General features: G+C 34.4%; 1 protein-coding gene across 1 annotated transcript in view; it reads right to left on the bottom strand.

The window, feature by feature from the left end:
• The window catches only part of ATP11A (ATPase phospholipid transporting 11A), a 234,439-nt gene that overhangs the window by 97,058 nt on the left and 121,275 nt on the right, over window positions 1-16,106 (bottom strand). Inside the window, 1 exon segment of the mRNA XM_007501271.2 lies at window positions 954-1,043. Within this exon segment, the coding sequence (XP_007501333.2) occupies window positions 954-1,043 (90 nt within the window).

Raw genomic sequence — 16,106 nt, 5'->3', positions numbered from 1 at the left:
TAGGGAAAACCCCAAATGGGATCATGGAAATTTGGACAGGATTGAAGGGCAAAAGGGGCAGCTCAGTGGCCCGGTGGACAAAGTGCCTGGTCTGAAGTCAGAAAGACTTGGGTTCAAATCTGGCCTCAGACACTTACTAGCTATGTGATCCAAGGCAAGTCACTTAACCCTGTTTGCCTGCCCTTGTCCTTCCATCCTAAAATTATTACTACAGAAAGTTACTAATTACTGAAAGTAAGAGTTAAAACAATAGAAAAACAAATGAGGCATCTAAAGGATAGAGAAGTTAACTGATTTACAAAAAATATTACAGCTGGTTAAATTGAAAAACAAGACTCATATGCCCAGGGGTATCAACTCCAAATTTGTGAACAGCAGAATGCCAAGTCTGTCTTAATGAAACCATTTCTACAGCATCTAAGTGTTTTGGAAAAATTAGAAAGCTTTCTTGACCTTTCTCTTACTCCAGGTACATTAAATCGATCAACTAATTTAATATGGCTCTGAAACATTGGCGTTACTTTGGCTTTTCTTTGAAGCATATGTTCATATTGCAGGAAGATTCTAATCATATCAAAGCACAGGATTGCTTACTTTTTTCAGTGTTTATCTACATGATCAAATAGTTCTTGTTTTTTCCTTTGGTACTAAAGGACTAATAGTAAGAGAAATAAGCAATACTGACTGGTGTCTCTCTCTGGAGAAATTGGGTAAACCATTGCTGAAAAGTAAACTTATTATGTATAGCCTGAAAGGCAAGCCTATTGTAAGGGTCTTGTAGTAGATGTACCTTTTATTCATAAAGAAAAATTAAATGAGAAGCTGCTCTCTTCCATCAATGGATCAGGGAACAGTTTTTTCTAATTAGGTAAGCAATAAGTCAGTTGCCAGAGGGTAAAAGACTCATTCATTGTGACAAATTTGATTTGGTCATAGAAAGCAAATGGACTTACCTGTACCAGGAAGATGATAAGAAAATAAAAATTGGCTATTCTTCTGAACTGCTCAAACAAATTCTTGGGTATGAAGTTCCAAAATGTGTACTATATAAAGGAAATAACCAAAGTCATTAATTTTCTTTCATTTCTTGGGCATCTGATGAGAAATTTGTTCTTAAAATCTTCTTTTTTGGTTTGTGTTCTCTTTTGGAACATGGCTAATATGGAAATATGATTTGTATGACTTCACATATATAATTTATGTCCAAAGTTTGGCTTTTCAAGAAGAGGGAGGAGAGTAAAGGAATTTGGAACTCAAAAATTATTTTTAAAAAAATTTAAAATGTTTGTACATATAATTGAGAAAAATAAAATAAAGACATTCTTCAATTAAAATAAAATGCATTAAAAATGTTTAATGATGAGTTAAAAAAAAGAAATCATTGTCACTTCCCACCAATTTTTTGCCCATATCCCCAGGGACCTTACCTTCTAACAAATAAAGTTAAGCAAAATGACTAAACACTATGCTTTAGTTTAAAATATAGGTCTCATTTTATACTTCTAGACTCTCTATACTGAGGCAAGAGGAATTGCCCATCATCAGTTTTCTGAAGTCATTATTAGTCATTGAAGATGTCTTATTTTGTACAATATATCATTTCATGAGGTATTACTTTGTAGTGTGCTAAGCAGAATTACCTAAAAAATTAAAAATAATGTACTAGAAATAAAATAAAATTAAATGACTAATGAAAGACAGCCTGGCCAGAAGAAGGGTTGGATAGACCTTGGTTTAAATGTTGCTCTGACCCTTACTAGCTACGTGCTTCTGGGCAAGTCACTAATCCTCACTAAGAATCAATTTCCTCATTTGTACATTGGAGGAACTAATACCTATACTACTTGTAGAATTTTAAATATTAATATTATTAAATTATTAAGACATTAAATTCCAGCTAACAAACTAATTTAAGGTAATGTGAATAAAATGGACACCTCTCTAATTAATTAATGGTTATAATTTTGATAGATAATTTGATAAATTATAGTTACATAACTAAGCATCCCACCACAGAGAATAGATATTTCTTCTTTTTTCTTTACCATATTATGACTATCATAAACATATTTCTGGAAGAAATCCAGGAGCCAAGATGAAATTTGCCTTTCACATGATCTTTGCCTTACTCTGAAAACTGTTTCCAAACAATATAAATGGTATAAAATTTTTATACAGAATTGTCAAAGGTTCCTTAACTTAAATCTTTCAGAATGGCTTGGAACATGACTGGCTGAATTCTTGCTTTCAAAGTAAAAGGCTATATTAAAAATATATAAAGTTGGATAATACAGTTTTTAAAAAAAATTCCACTCAGCCACTTCCCAGCTGTGTGACCCTGGGCAAGTCACTTGACCCCCATTGCCTACCCTTACCACTCTTCTGCCTTGGAGCCAATACACAGTATTGACTCCAAGACGGAAGGTAAGGGTTTTAAAAAAAAAAAAAATTCCATTTTCTGAACATCACAGTAGAGAGAAAAAGTAAACTTGTCTTGCCTCCATTCTTTACCAATTAAGGAATATAACATTTCCCCCAAGAATTTAACTACCATGTATCTCAAATTCATTTTGGTTGAAGTCTTGGCATTTGTAAGAGAATCCCAAATAACATGACTTTAAAATATAAGCAAAGTCCATAATCAGCATGAAGGCTATAAGTCACAGTATTTATGATTGTGGCTTTCAAAAAGATTTCTTCCTGCATTTATGGTGAAACAATGCCTTGTCCTTCAAAGTTTCAGTTGTTCAACTCAACAATATTTCTAGAAAAGTTCAATGAAATGGTTGCCATTTTCCATCACCCTCAGAAATTGTAAGCATGACTTGTCCAGTCCCACTGCTACTGAGTGGCACGACTAAGACTGGATTCAGATCCAGAGCCCCCTTCACTATACATCAAGCTTTCCCATGTTTCAAAGATGCTTTCAAAGTTTCACTTCTGCTATGAAGGCCTCCTCAAGACCCCTCCAAGCTGATTTCTCTAGTAATTTGAAGCATATAAATAATTTTCGGAATAGTCTTGATTTATCCTATTATTATTTTATTTGTGTTTGTATTATTTACCCAATTAGACAATCAGTTCATTGTGGGTAGGATACATTTCTCCTCTTTCTATGCTACTGAGCAGAGAGTAGGTAGGCATTCATTAAATATCTAAATAACTGATTAGGATAATGATCCAAGAAGATGCTTTGAGTTTGAAAATGTTTTTCAAAATGGGGTTCAGTCTTAATTCTACATTATTTTCAATCATTTAGTACCATCCAGGCTACCTTGAAATTCAAGATGGGATTACACAACCATATTCCCTGAAGTAGTTCTTAAACTCTTATAAACTTGTTATAAAAATAGCTTAGTAATTATTTTTCATTATAACTGACTTTGGCAGTAACCTTATGAATTTTATTTTATTCACATGAAACCATTCTGAAGGGCACAAAGATATTCTTGACCAAAGGCTTCCTAGTTGTTTGCATGTCTTCCCTGTGATTTCCTTGAAACTGGAGGCTGTTTTTTATCCTTTATATATAACTCTGGTACTTGATACAGTGCTAGGCACACAGGAACTTAAAAAATTGATGACTGACAAAACGTCAAATGGGTCCATGACAAAATTAAAAAAATGCTAAAAACCTCTGACCTAAAGAAACTAGCAATGGAGATGATTTGTTAAAGGTTTGGAAATTAAAATTTAAAATAAAAAAGTAATTTTGTTATGAAAAATATTAGAATATGAATCAGGGTACATAAAATTAATGACATTAAATAAGATGTAATTAGTATTACACAGCAGATATAATGTCAGATTTAGTACTATAGAAGAATATTTCATATCTCCAGAGAATTCGCCAACATCAATCATCTGTCTGGCTGCTAAATTTCTATTACGGTTACAGGGTTTTGGGTTCACTATTTAATATGTAACATATATGGAGTCATCAATCACCTTTTAAACTATTTCTCAACTTGTTACTATAATCACTCTCATTACTCTAAATTCTAATGTAAACCAGAGGCATGTTTGCATATTTATTAAAATTATAGCCTCTCTATCATTATTAAATAATCAGATTGATTTTCCACCCACTTATTAATCACTTCTCAACTAGAGAAATCTCTTTTCCATTAAGCATTTGCTTATATCATAATGTCAAAACCCCTTTTCTTCTAGCCACAAATAAAATACCAGTTTATCAGCAATATATAATCTATTAATAATGTAGCAAATATAACATGATGGCATAAATAACTTACAGTGTATTAGCCGTAAGGAAGATTATAGTTAGAGTCACCACTAGCCATCATTGTTACACTTAACTGTTATTGTTACACTTCTGAAACAATTCCCACTTCTCCATTTATTGCTCAAAATTCTAGCTAAAGTTCTTAAAGAATCATCTTTTTTATTTGCAAGATAAGGGTTAAACTCAAGTCTTGGAGGGAACTGGGTTCTTTTTCTTCGTCCTTATAATATCTCTCTAGGCATCATTTGTAACTCTCTGGCCTCTTTCACAAACTCCTCAAGGAATTAACTTTCTGTTTTTTCACAAAAGTTACAAGAGTTCTATCAGGAGAAGACATTTTCTTCATTCTCTTTCTGTCTTCTCATAGTTTCTCTCAGACTATCTCCAGAACGATAGTCAAATTGTCAACTCTATGAGATTCAATACGTTCTTAAAGAGATAATAACAGTATCTGCAATTCTCTATGAAGAAGATAACTAAAACTAGTTATCATTTTTATTATAGCCAGAAATCATTTTTGAAGAGGTCAATCAATTCTACATCAATGTTATATGAAATATACATAATGCAAAGTATACTTGACAAGCTATTTTAAATAAGAAGAAAAATAGAAACAACACATCATAGAATATAGAAATAGCAAAAATAGTAAAATAAAATAAAATATAATGTAACAGTAATCCTAAAACACAGTAACAACACATTCATGGAGCTGCATATACATACAAAAATATTAACAAAACTGCATATAATTCATGAACAGGAATTGCATCAGGCTGAAGAAAATAATTACTCACCTAGTTTCTCCTGCAATATCTTAAGTTAGCCTCATCAGAAGTTGAATGGTTTAAATGGTCTTTTATATATCTAAATATACATCTCAACTTGTTGGGACTACGGGCTCATTATCTCCAAGCTATATGGATTTTCATTTCTCTTCCTAAAAGTCTCTACAAATGAAGTTTTTGTTGGAAAAGTACCACCTCTGTGTTTAGACCTCCTCCTTTTTTTGAACTGGGAGTTTCCTTAGTTTAAAGTAAATTTATTGAGTTTCTGCATACAAAGTCTACTTTACTCAATGCTACACCTTTGCAAGAAATTTTCTCTGTGCTATTTGGGAAACAAAATGGGCTTAAAGATTCTTAAGCATCCATTTCAAAAGCCTTACTAACTGTTTATGGTACCATCTTGTTGATTTGGGGGCCTCAAATCTGTACTATTTACAGGAAAGGCCTCTTGGTGGGAATTCTTCCTATCAGTTTTGTGATTGCTTTCCTTGATGGACAAGGGTTTTTACCAATTCTTTAAAACACAGTGACTTTACAGATGATCTTGATAGCCCAAATGTGTTCTGGGTGTACTTGGTGCAACTTGATTATGTTTCTACTTTAAAAGTTAATCAATCTTTGTCATATGGAATACATATGAATTATAAAGATAAGGGGCTTTCCCACTTTGTGCTAAAATGTAAATTCAATGAAAGGAGTATATTTTTGTCCAAGGGTTTCATGCCTCTAAAATGCTTCTCATATGAGACTTGGCCAGCCTCGGGTCCCCTGCAAGCCGATAAGCCAGGGTTCTGAGGTTCTCTATTAGCATGGCCCTCTTCTCTAGAGTAGGTCCTTATCAATTCGGTAATGCATTGAGAATCCAAGTTTCCTATGGCTGTTCTCCAGAAGGATATGGATCTTTCTTTTTTTTTTTTTAAACCCTTAACTTCCATCTTGGAATCAATACTAAGTATTGGTTCCAAGGCAGAAGAATGGTAAGGGCTAGGCAATTGGGGTTAAGTGACTTGCCCAGGGTCACACAGCTGGAAAGTGTCTCAAGTCTTATTTGAACCCAGGAATTTCCAGAAAAGAACCCTAACTTGGGCCAATGGCATGTCTTTTAATAATGACACACCTAATTTCAGTCTTGTAACCAAATAGTTTTCATGTGCTCAGTAAGAAAAATTAGATTTCATCCTATAGGAGAGCTATTACTTTCTAGTCTAGGAAATCTAGCTTTTATCTGATGTAAAAATTCCTTGAATTTCCTTGCTGACAGCTTTACTTTACTTTCCTAATTCCTCATTTTCATCATCAGTGTGGTCAATGTATGAGCTCTCATAAAATAAATCTGAATTACTGCTTTTGTAGTCATTTTTTAAGTTGATATTTAGCAAAATTTGCAAAATATTTTGCCAGGAGTGTGGCTTTCCACTTCAGTCTTAGTATCCAAAATGATTTTAGCACATTGTCTCTTCCTTGACTATCCCTCCACTTCCTGCACATAACCCAAGCATCTATGGTAGCAGAAAAGGGTGGAGCTCATTTAACAGGGAGGGTACACCCAATAAGACAATGCAGACATTATGAGAAAGGTTTGCATTCTCAGAAGGCAGTTCTTTGCTCTGTGACTCATCTAGAGGGGGATGAAAAACTGAAATACCCACATCTCCACTTTCATAAGTGTGATGCTACATTTTGGTCAGGAATCTGAAAGTGCGTCCATGAATAAGGAGAATCAAATTGGATTATGCACTGGAAATTAAAATTAAAGTTCCTTGTGTGCAGACTGCAGGGAGGTCTCAATCAAGTCACCTTCCTGTTGTAAAGGTCAGATTCTTCCAGCAGGTGAGCAATAAGCCTTTGATTAGATCTTCCTTAGCCACATCAGCAGCAGCCCTGTGCTAATCAGAGTCCCAAGCTCTTCTACTCAAATAGGAGGCTCCTTGGAGGAGGTGGAAGGATGAGGATTGCTGCTCTTTCTTGTCTAGCCATCATAGACCTATTACTGATGTTTTATTGGAATTTTGAGGAAAACACAAACTTTGAAACATATTTTGAAGCATATTATGCAGTCTTGAGATTGTTCCTGATGACTGCATTTTTCAAGGAAGGCCCTTTCTGAACTAATCAAATTAGTTTGGTTACTAAAGGGTTAGAGTTAATAAATATATCCTTTAAAAACTGGTACATGACAGAAGCTCTCAACTTTATAAATAATTCTCTTTTATTCTTTGTATATTTTAATATTGCTGAGGATTAAGTTCATAATAAAAAATGAAGTGAAAAATATTCAATATAAAGAAATAAAACCCAATCTTTCCCAGTCTTTCTTTCTCAGAATAACAAGCATTTTGGGGGCAGCTGAATAGCTCAGTGGATTGAGACCAAGGCCTATAGATAGGAGGTCCTAGGTTCAGATGTGACCTTAGACACTTCCTAGCTGTGTGTCCCTGGGCAAGTCACTTAATTCCCATAGCCTAGCCCTTACCGCTCTTCCACCTTGGAACCAATAAACAGTGACAAATTCTCTCTCCTTCTCTCCCTCCCTGTGAGGAGTAAGAATCTGACATAGATTTTACATGTTCAACCAGGTACAACATCTTTCTATAGTAGTCATCTTGTGGGAAAGATATCAAACAAAAAAAAGGAGACAGTGAAATATAGTATGTTTCAGTCTGCATTCAGACTCCATCAGTTCTTTTTCAGAGGGAAAATGGCATTTTTCATCCTGAGTCTTGGGGATCGTCTTGGATTACTGCATTGCTAAACATAAGAAGGTCATTTGCAGTTGTTCATGAAAAAATATTGCCGTCACTGTGAACAATGTTCTTTTGGTTCTGCTCACTTCACTTTGCTCAGTTCATGTTGTCTTTCCAGATTTTTCTGAAATCATCCTGTTCATCATTTCTTATAGCACACGATTAATCCGTTGCAATCATGTATCACAACATGTTCAGCCATTCCCTAACTGATGAACAGTCCCATAATTTCCAATTCTTTGTTATTACAAAAAGAGCTGCAGTGAATTTTTGGTACAAATAGTTCCTTTTCCCTTAATTTTTTTTTAAATTTCTGTGTGATACAGACCTAGTAGTGGTATTATTGGATCAAAGGGTATGCATAGTTTTAGAGCCTTTTGGACAGTATTCCATATTACTTTCCAGAATGGCTGGATAAGATCACAACATCACCAATAGTACATTAGTGATACAATTTTCCTGCATCCCCTCCAACATTTTTCTTTTCCCTTTTCTGTCATATTGGCCAATCTGATCAGTGTAAGGTGGTACCTCAGAGTTGTATTAATTTTCATCTCTAATCAAGAATGATTTAGAGCATTGTTCCACATGACTATAGATGGTTTTGATTTCTTCATCTGAAAACTGCCTATTCATATCATATGACCATTTATCAACTGGAAGACTTCTATTTTTATAAATTTCACTTAGTTCTCTATACGTTTGAGAAATGAGACCTTTAACAGAAACACTTGCTGTAAAAAAAAAATTCACCAGCTTTTTGCTTTCCTTCTAATCTTTCATCTATAGTAGATTTATGCATTTAAGGTCATATATACAAAACTAAAAGTGGTTCGGGCTTTTTAAACTGAATACCTAAACAAGCAAAACAATACAAAGGTATTTTTTAGGAAACTGAGCAATTTAAATAGTCTAACCTCTTATCACACAATACAGCATATGATTGTGCTTATCTTTTGGTTTCTGCTATAATATTTACAACTTATGCCTTAAAATATTTAATATTTGAAATCTCAGGTTGTCCAAACTATTAGAATGAAAGTGATTTTCTTGTAATAATGAAGCAGAGAAATCTGAAGAGTCTACTGCATTCTTATATTATGTATTGTCACATAATTGATATTTTTGCATTTAGTTGACATTTAAAAAAACAACTTGCCCCCAAGAGCTTTTGCATTTATTTTTTATATCTTCAATACTGACAATGTTAAAAATTCAATGGTATTAGAATAACTGACTCATTTTTATTTATGTAAATAAAATCTTGAGTTTTAAATAATTGATTTGGAATATAGTTCATAAAGGATACCCAGAATAGGCATCTCTGAGCCATCCTTAATTCTTCACTCTCATACACACTGTTTGTTCAATTATGCCCAACTCTTTGGGACCCTATTTGGGGTTTTCTCAGCAAAGATACTGGAATGGTCTGCCATTTCCTTCTCCAGCTCATTTAACAGATGAGAAAACTGAGGCAAACAAGGTTAAGTGACTTGCCCAGATTCATGAGTTATCAAGTGTTTGAGATTGGATGTTGAACTAAGGAAGAGGACTCTACCCAGTGTGCCACCTTACTGCCTTCACCCACCCATGTCTATTGATTTTTACCTTTGTAACAGCAATCTTCTAGTCACTACTCTAACACTGCCACCACAGATCCTCATCAACTCATGTCTAGACTACTGCAATATCCAGATGGCTGGTCTCTATGCCAACCAGTTTTCTCCATACTCCAGGCTATCCATTTAGCTGCTAAAGTAATTATCTAAAATCAGAAGCCTGGTGGTGTCATATCATCTCCAGGATAAAATACAAATCTATTAATTTATCATTGAAAACCCTTTCCAACCTGGGTCCTTCCTAGCTTTCTAGTCTTTTTTTACTTCTTAATATCATTTTCTAAACCTTTACTTTCTGTCTAATGAGGTTAAGTTACTTGCTCCAGGGTCACAGGAAGTATCTTCATGAGGATGGATTTGAACCCAAAATATCCCACCCCAGACTTGGTTCTCTATCCACTGTGCCCTCTCTTTATACTTACTGACATACTCTGAATTTGATAAAAACTGGTTTCTTTACATGGTTTCTTGAATGAGGCCACTCTATCCTCTGACTGGGCATCTTCACTGGTTGACCTCCATGCCTCGAATTCCCTCCTTCTTCATCTTTGCTTCCTGACTTCTGTGGCTTCCTTCAAGTTGTAGCTAAAATACCATCTTTTAGAGGAAATCTTTCTAGTCCCTTTCATCTACTGATTCTCTTTAGTTAATCCTGTATAGAACATATGTATACATATGTGTGTATATACATACTACATATACACACATAGTTGCTTGTATGTTTTCTCTCTCACTGATAGTAAAATCTTGGGGTCATTTAGGTGGTTCAGTGGAAAGAGAGCCAGACCTGGAAAGAAGTTCCTGGGTTCAAATCTGACCTCACACACTTCCTAGCTATGTGACCCTGAGCAAATCATTTAATCCTAATTGCCTAGCCCTTCTTCTGCCTTGGAACCAATAGTTAATATTGATTTTAAGTCAGAAAGTAATAGTAAAAAAAAAAGAAGACTGAGTCCTTGAAAATATAAGTTTTCTTTTGTTTTTTCTTTGCATTATCAAAACAGCACAGCACCAACCACAAAGCAGTTAGTTAATAAGTGTTTATTAACTGACAAATAAAACTGAATGATATTGAGATTAAACTCTTTGAGTGATACCAGAAAGAATTCCCTTAATTGCCAAGAATTATTTATTTGCAAACGAATCTAATATTCCTAAAAATATCATGAAAAATGATTACTGTTTTATTTACAGATAGAACAAATTTAGATATGGCTGAAGTTTCAGCTTCACTTGTATTATAAGGAAGCTTTATTAAGTTCATTCTGTTTTATTCAGAGCAGAAGTTTTGTGTTAAAGAAATTTTTTAGTAATAGCACACTGTTGCCTTTCAGAGGCAAAGCACCCTCCGTCACTTTAAGAGGCTCTACACACAATTAAAACTAGATCTAAACAATTAGAAAAACATTGGTTGCTCATGGGTAGGATGAGCTAACATAATAAAAATGACAATCCTACCCAAACGAATTTACTTATTTAGTGCCATACTCATCAAACTACCAAGAAACTTTTGGACTGAATTAGAAAAAAACAAATCAAAGTAAAATTACAAGAACAAAAGATCAAGGATATCCAGGGAAATAATGAAAAAAAAATGCAAACTATACTATAAAGCAATGGTCATCAAAACAATATGGTACTGGTTAAGAGACAGAAAGGAGGGTCAGTGAAATAGACTTGGGGTAAATGACCTCAGCATGACAGTCTATGATAAACCCAAAGATCCCAGCTTTGGGGACCAAAATTCACTATTTGATAAAACCTGTTGGGAAAATTGGAAGACAGAATGGGAGAGATTGGGATTGGATCAGCATCTCACACCCTATACCAAGATAAACTCAGAATGGGTAAATGACTTGAATATAAAGAAGGAAACTATAAGTAAATTATATGAACACAGAATAGTATACATGTTAGATCTTTGGGAAAGCAAAGATTTTAAGACCAAGCAAGAGTTAGAAAAAAATAACAAAATGTAAAATAAATAATTTTGATTACATTAAATTAAAAAGTTTTTGTACAAACAAAACCAATGCAACAAAAATTAGAAGTAAAGCAACAAATTGGGAAAAAAATCTTCATAACAAAAACCTCTGACAAAGGTTTAATTACTCAAATTTATAAAGAGCTAAACCAATTGTACAAAAAAAAAATCAAGCCATTCTCCAATTGATAAATGGGCAAGGGGAATGAATAGGTTATTTTCAGATAAAGACATCAAAACTATTAATAAGCACATGAAAACGTGTTCTAAATCTCTTATGATCAGAGATGCAAATCAAAAAAACTCTAAGGTTTAAGTTATCACCTTACACCTAGTAGATTGGCTAACATGACAGCAAAGGAAAACAACGAATGTTGGAGGGGATGTGGCAAAGTTGGGACATTAATGCATTGCTGGTAGAGTTATGAATTGATCCAACCATTCTGGAGGGCAATTTGGAACTATACCCAAAGGGCACTAAAAGACTGTCTGCCCTTTGATCCAGTCATAGCACTGCTAGGTATAAAGAGATAATAAGGAAAAAGACATGTACACCAATATTCACAGCTGGGCTCTTTATGGTGGCAAAAAATTGGAAAATGAGGGGATGCCCTTCAATTGGGGAATGGCTGAACAAACTGTGGTATCTCTTGGTGATGGAATACTATTATGCTCAAAGGAATAATAAACTGGAGGAATTCCATGTGAACTGGAACAACCTCCAGGAAGTGATGCAGAGTAAGAGGAGCAGAACCAGGAAAACATTGTACATAGAGACTGATACACTGTGGTACAATTGAATGTAATGGACTTCTCCATTAGTGGCAATGCAGTGATCCTGAATAACCCGGAGGGATTTATGAGAAAGATGCTCTCCATGTCCAGAAGAAGAACTGTGGGAGTAGAAACACAGAAGAAAAACAACTACTTGATTACATGGGTTGATGGGGATATGGCTGGGGATATAAACTCTAAAGGAACATCCTAGTGCAAACACCAACAACATGGAAATAGGTTCTGATCAAGGACACATGTAAAACCCAGTGGAATTGCTCATTGGCTATGGGAAGGGGTGGGGGAAGGGGAGGGAAAGAATAGGATTCTTATAAACAAGGAATAATGTTCTAAATTGACTAATTAAATAAAATTTTCAAAAAAAAAAAAAGGCAAAGCAGATAGCTCTCACTCTCCATCACTTTAAGAGGCTCATCATAAAAGAGAGAATTCAGTGAGTTCTGGGCTCTAGTCTCCCTGACTTTCTTGGGAGCTGGCTGCTGGATCATTCTCTGTTCAGACTAAGATCTGTTAGTAACTTTGAGAGTTTGATATACACATGCGAAGCTGAGAAAGAGTGTTTACTGAGAACTTTTCTCCTGAAAGGAGAAGCAGCAGCCAGAGGGGTCTCTGTCCACTCTCTCTGTCTTGGAAGCAGGGTCTGTGTCAGAGTCTCTCTTCCATGAGATTCTTACTGTTAAATCTGACAGTTGGCTTCAGGCAGCTTTTGGTTTTTTTATATATTACTTTTAGGAGTTCATTATAAATTTAAGCTTAGCATAGGTTAGTAAGATAGAATTTAAATCTTAGTTTAGTGAGAATAGTTTAAGGAGGCCTGTCCACAGGCAAGAAAAAGCTGCAAAGAAAGCAGTAATTTTTTTTGGGGGGGGGGGGGGTTGGGAGGGTGGGCTATTTAGAGATTTTAGTATAAGGATAAGAGATTTCCTATCCAATTGCTAACTCCTAGTTTCTATCCTTCTATTTCTTCCCCCCAACTCTACTATAGAACAAATAAATAAGGGTTGTATCCAACTGCTTCTAGCCTTCCATCCACTACCTACAAGTTAGTTTACCCCAAATGCTTAAGGATAATTTATCAATACCCCTATCAATAAATATTACCAATAACAGCTTCAGGTTACACATAACACTTGTGGACCAAAAAATTGACAGAAAAAATAGAAACTATACCAGGATTCTAAGAAAGTCACATTAAAAATTACCTACTTAAATATAAAAGAAGGAAAAGGATCTATATTATGGTAACCAATTTCCTTCATTATACCTCCCAACCAAACCAAAAAGGCTTTCTCAAGAAGCTTCAACTCTGTTTCCTCACTGCCTTTATTATTTTACCTCCAGAGAAACTTTTTTTTTAAGGTTCTCCATAATATTAATGAATAGCATAAATATACCTCTATTTTGGAGAGAGGCAAGTTCCTAGGGAGAAACTTCCTCTTCCAAGTACAGATCCACACCCCTTGGATTCAGTCTTAAGAGATGTGACTGGTGACATTGAGAGTTTATGCTACAGAGTTTAATAATAATACCTTGTATATATAGTGCTTTACAATTTATAAAGCAATTTACAAATACTGTCTCATCTTATCCTTATAATTACCCAGGGAGGTATCCCTATTTCCTCCCCTTTTTTATTTAGAGTATTTTCCAATGGTTACATGATTCATGATCCCCCCATCCTCCACTCTTTCCTCCCCACTCTCAAATCTGACAAGCAGTTTCACTGGGTTATACATGTATCATCCCCATGTTATAGATGATAAAACTGAGGTAGACACTGAATAGATGACTTACACAGGTTCACACAAAGTCAGTATGTGGGAAAATCTTCATAAAGCTAAGATAGTCTTTCCTGTCCACAAAACTCTCTAGTCATATCAAAATAGTAACTAATAATTAAGAGCTTAGTATAGCAAGAAAAAGAAATTAAAAGAATAAGCATAGACAGTGAGAAAACATGATTACTTTTTGCAGATGATAGATGACGGTTTACTTAAAGAACCAAAGAAACTCAACTAAGAACATAATTAAAAAATTAACAACCTCTAGAAAACTGTAGGAAGTAAAATAAACCCATAAAAATCATCAGTATTTGTATATTACAAAACTACCTAGCAGGATTTCATTAAAAATCTAGCCAAATTTAAATAACCTAATTGATTATTGCTTAATAAATTAAATTATTTAAAATAACTGATAATATAGAATACTTGAAAGACTACCTATCAAAATATTACAGGAACTATATGAACACAATTACAAAACACTCTTTACAGAAAAAAAAGAAAAGATCTAAATAACTCAGGAAATATTAACTGCTCGTAGGTAAGCTAAATTAAAGGAATAAACAATGACAATACTAATTAAATCATACATGTTTGTAAATTTATTTTCCTTACTTTTTTTCAAAGTGGGGAGGAGACAGAAGGGAGAGAATTAGAAGCAAAAAGCACATCATTCCTTATTAGCAACATGTATGAGCTAACTGTAATTGTTTTTTTTATTCAATTTTAAGGAGAATTACAAAAAAATCATTATTTGGAAAAATTTGCTTTGATTTTTTTCACCTTTTTCTTCTTTATTAAAAAATTCTTTGTAAGTTATGTGAAAAGATAATAATAAAAATTAAGTTTTTTAAAAACTAAATAATTTGATATCCAAGATATATTTGGTATTGATTAAACCATATAGCACAAGAAGCTATTCCCCAATAGGTAAATGGTCAGAAGATATAAAGATTTCAGAATATAAACAACCACTGAAAATATTGCTGCAATTCATTGATAAATGAAATGAAAATTAAAATTCAGAGGCTTTAAATTCTGTTGGAAAAAATATCTTAACACTCCCTACTCTTTACTAAGAAGTACCCAGATCCTTGAAGAATCTTGGCTGGCCTAGGAGTCTAAGAACTCATTGTTTAGATCACTTCCTCATAACTACCTAAGTACAAAGCATACAGGAAGGTAGTTGTGTGGGGTGGAGTATGAGAGGGTTGATTGCTAAATCTCTCTCTCACACACACACACACACACACATCTGTATATGTAATAATATAATATATATATATTCCATATTATTCTACTTCTGAAGACCCCTGTCTCTCAGAGTTAGATACTTTATCATTAATTTTCCAGGACCAGTACTAGTCATTGCAATTAATCTACTTAAAATGCCCTTACATGCTACAGGGAGCTTCCTTAGAAATGTTCTTTTATACTGACTTGTCTGAAATATTCTTCTGGCTAAGTTAACTGCTGAATGACCTATGAGTGTCTTCTGGTACTCCAATGTGTGAACTTTAAAACTATTCCACCCTATGATGGAATACTATTGTGCTAAAAGGAATAATAAAGTGGAGGAGTTCCATGGAGACTGGAACAACCTCCAGGAAGTGATGCAGAGGGAGAGGAGCAGAACCAGGAGAACATTGTACACAGAGACTGATACACTGTGGTATAATCGAACGTAATGGACTTCTCCATTAGTGGCGGTGCAATGTCCCTGAACAATTTGCAGGGATCCAGGAGAAAAAAACACTATCCATAAGCAAAGGATAAACTATGGGAGTGGAAACACCGAGGAAAAGCAACTGCCTGAATACAGCGGTTGAGGGGACATGACAGAGGAGAGACTCTAAATGAACACTCTAATGCAAATATTATCAACATAGCAATGGGTTCAAATCAAGAAAACATGTAATGCCCAGTGGATTTATGCGTCGGCTATGGGGAATGGGGGGAAGAAAAGAAAATGATCTATGTCTTTAATGAATAATGCTTGGAAATGATCAAATAAAATATATTAAAAAAAAAAAACTATTCCACCCTAATCAGACCATTCGTGGGTGTTAAAAAAAAACATTCAGTTCAAATGTGGAATCCAAACTACCATAAGACTGACCTGAGTCAGACACAGGCAAGGAGAAAT

This window comes from Monodelphis domestica, chromosome 8 (genome assembly GCF_027887165.1).
Source record: "Monodelphis domestica isolate mMonDom1 chromosome 8, mMonDom1.pri, whole genome shotgun sequence".
NCBI lineage: Eukaryota > Metazoa > Chordata > Mammalia > Didelphimorphia > Didelphidae > Monodelphis > Monodelphis domestica.
The sequence above is the reverse complement of the archived record's forward strand: the minus strand, read 5'-3'. Positions and strand labels throughout refer to the sequence as shown.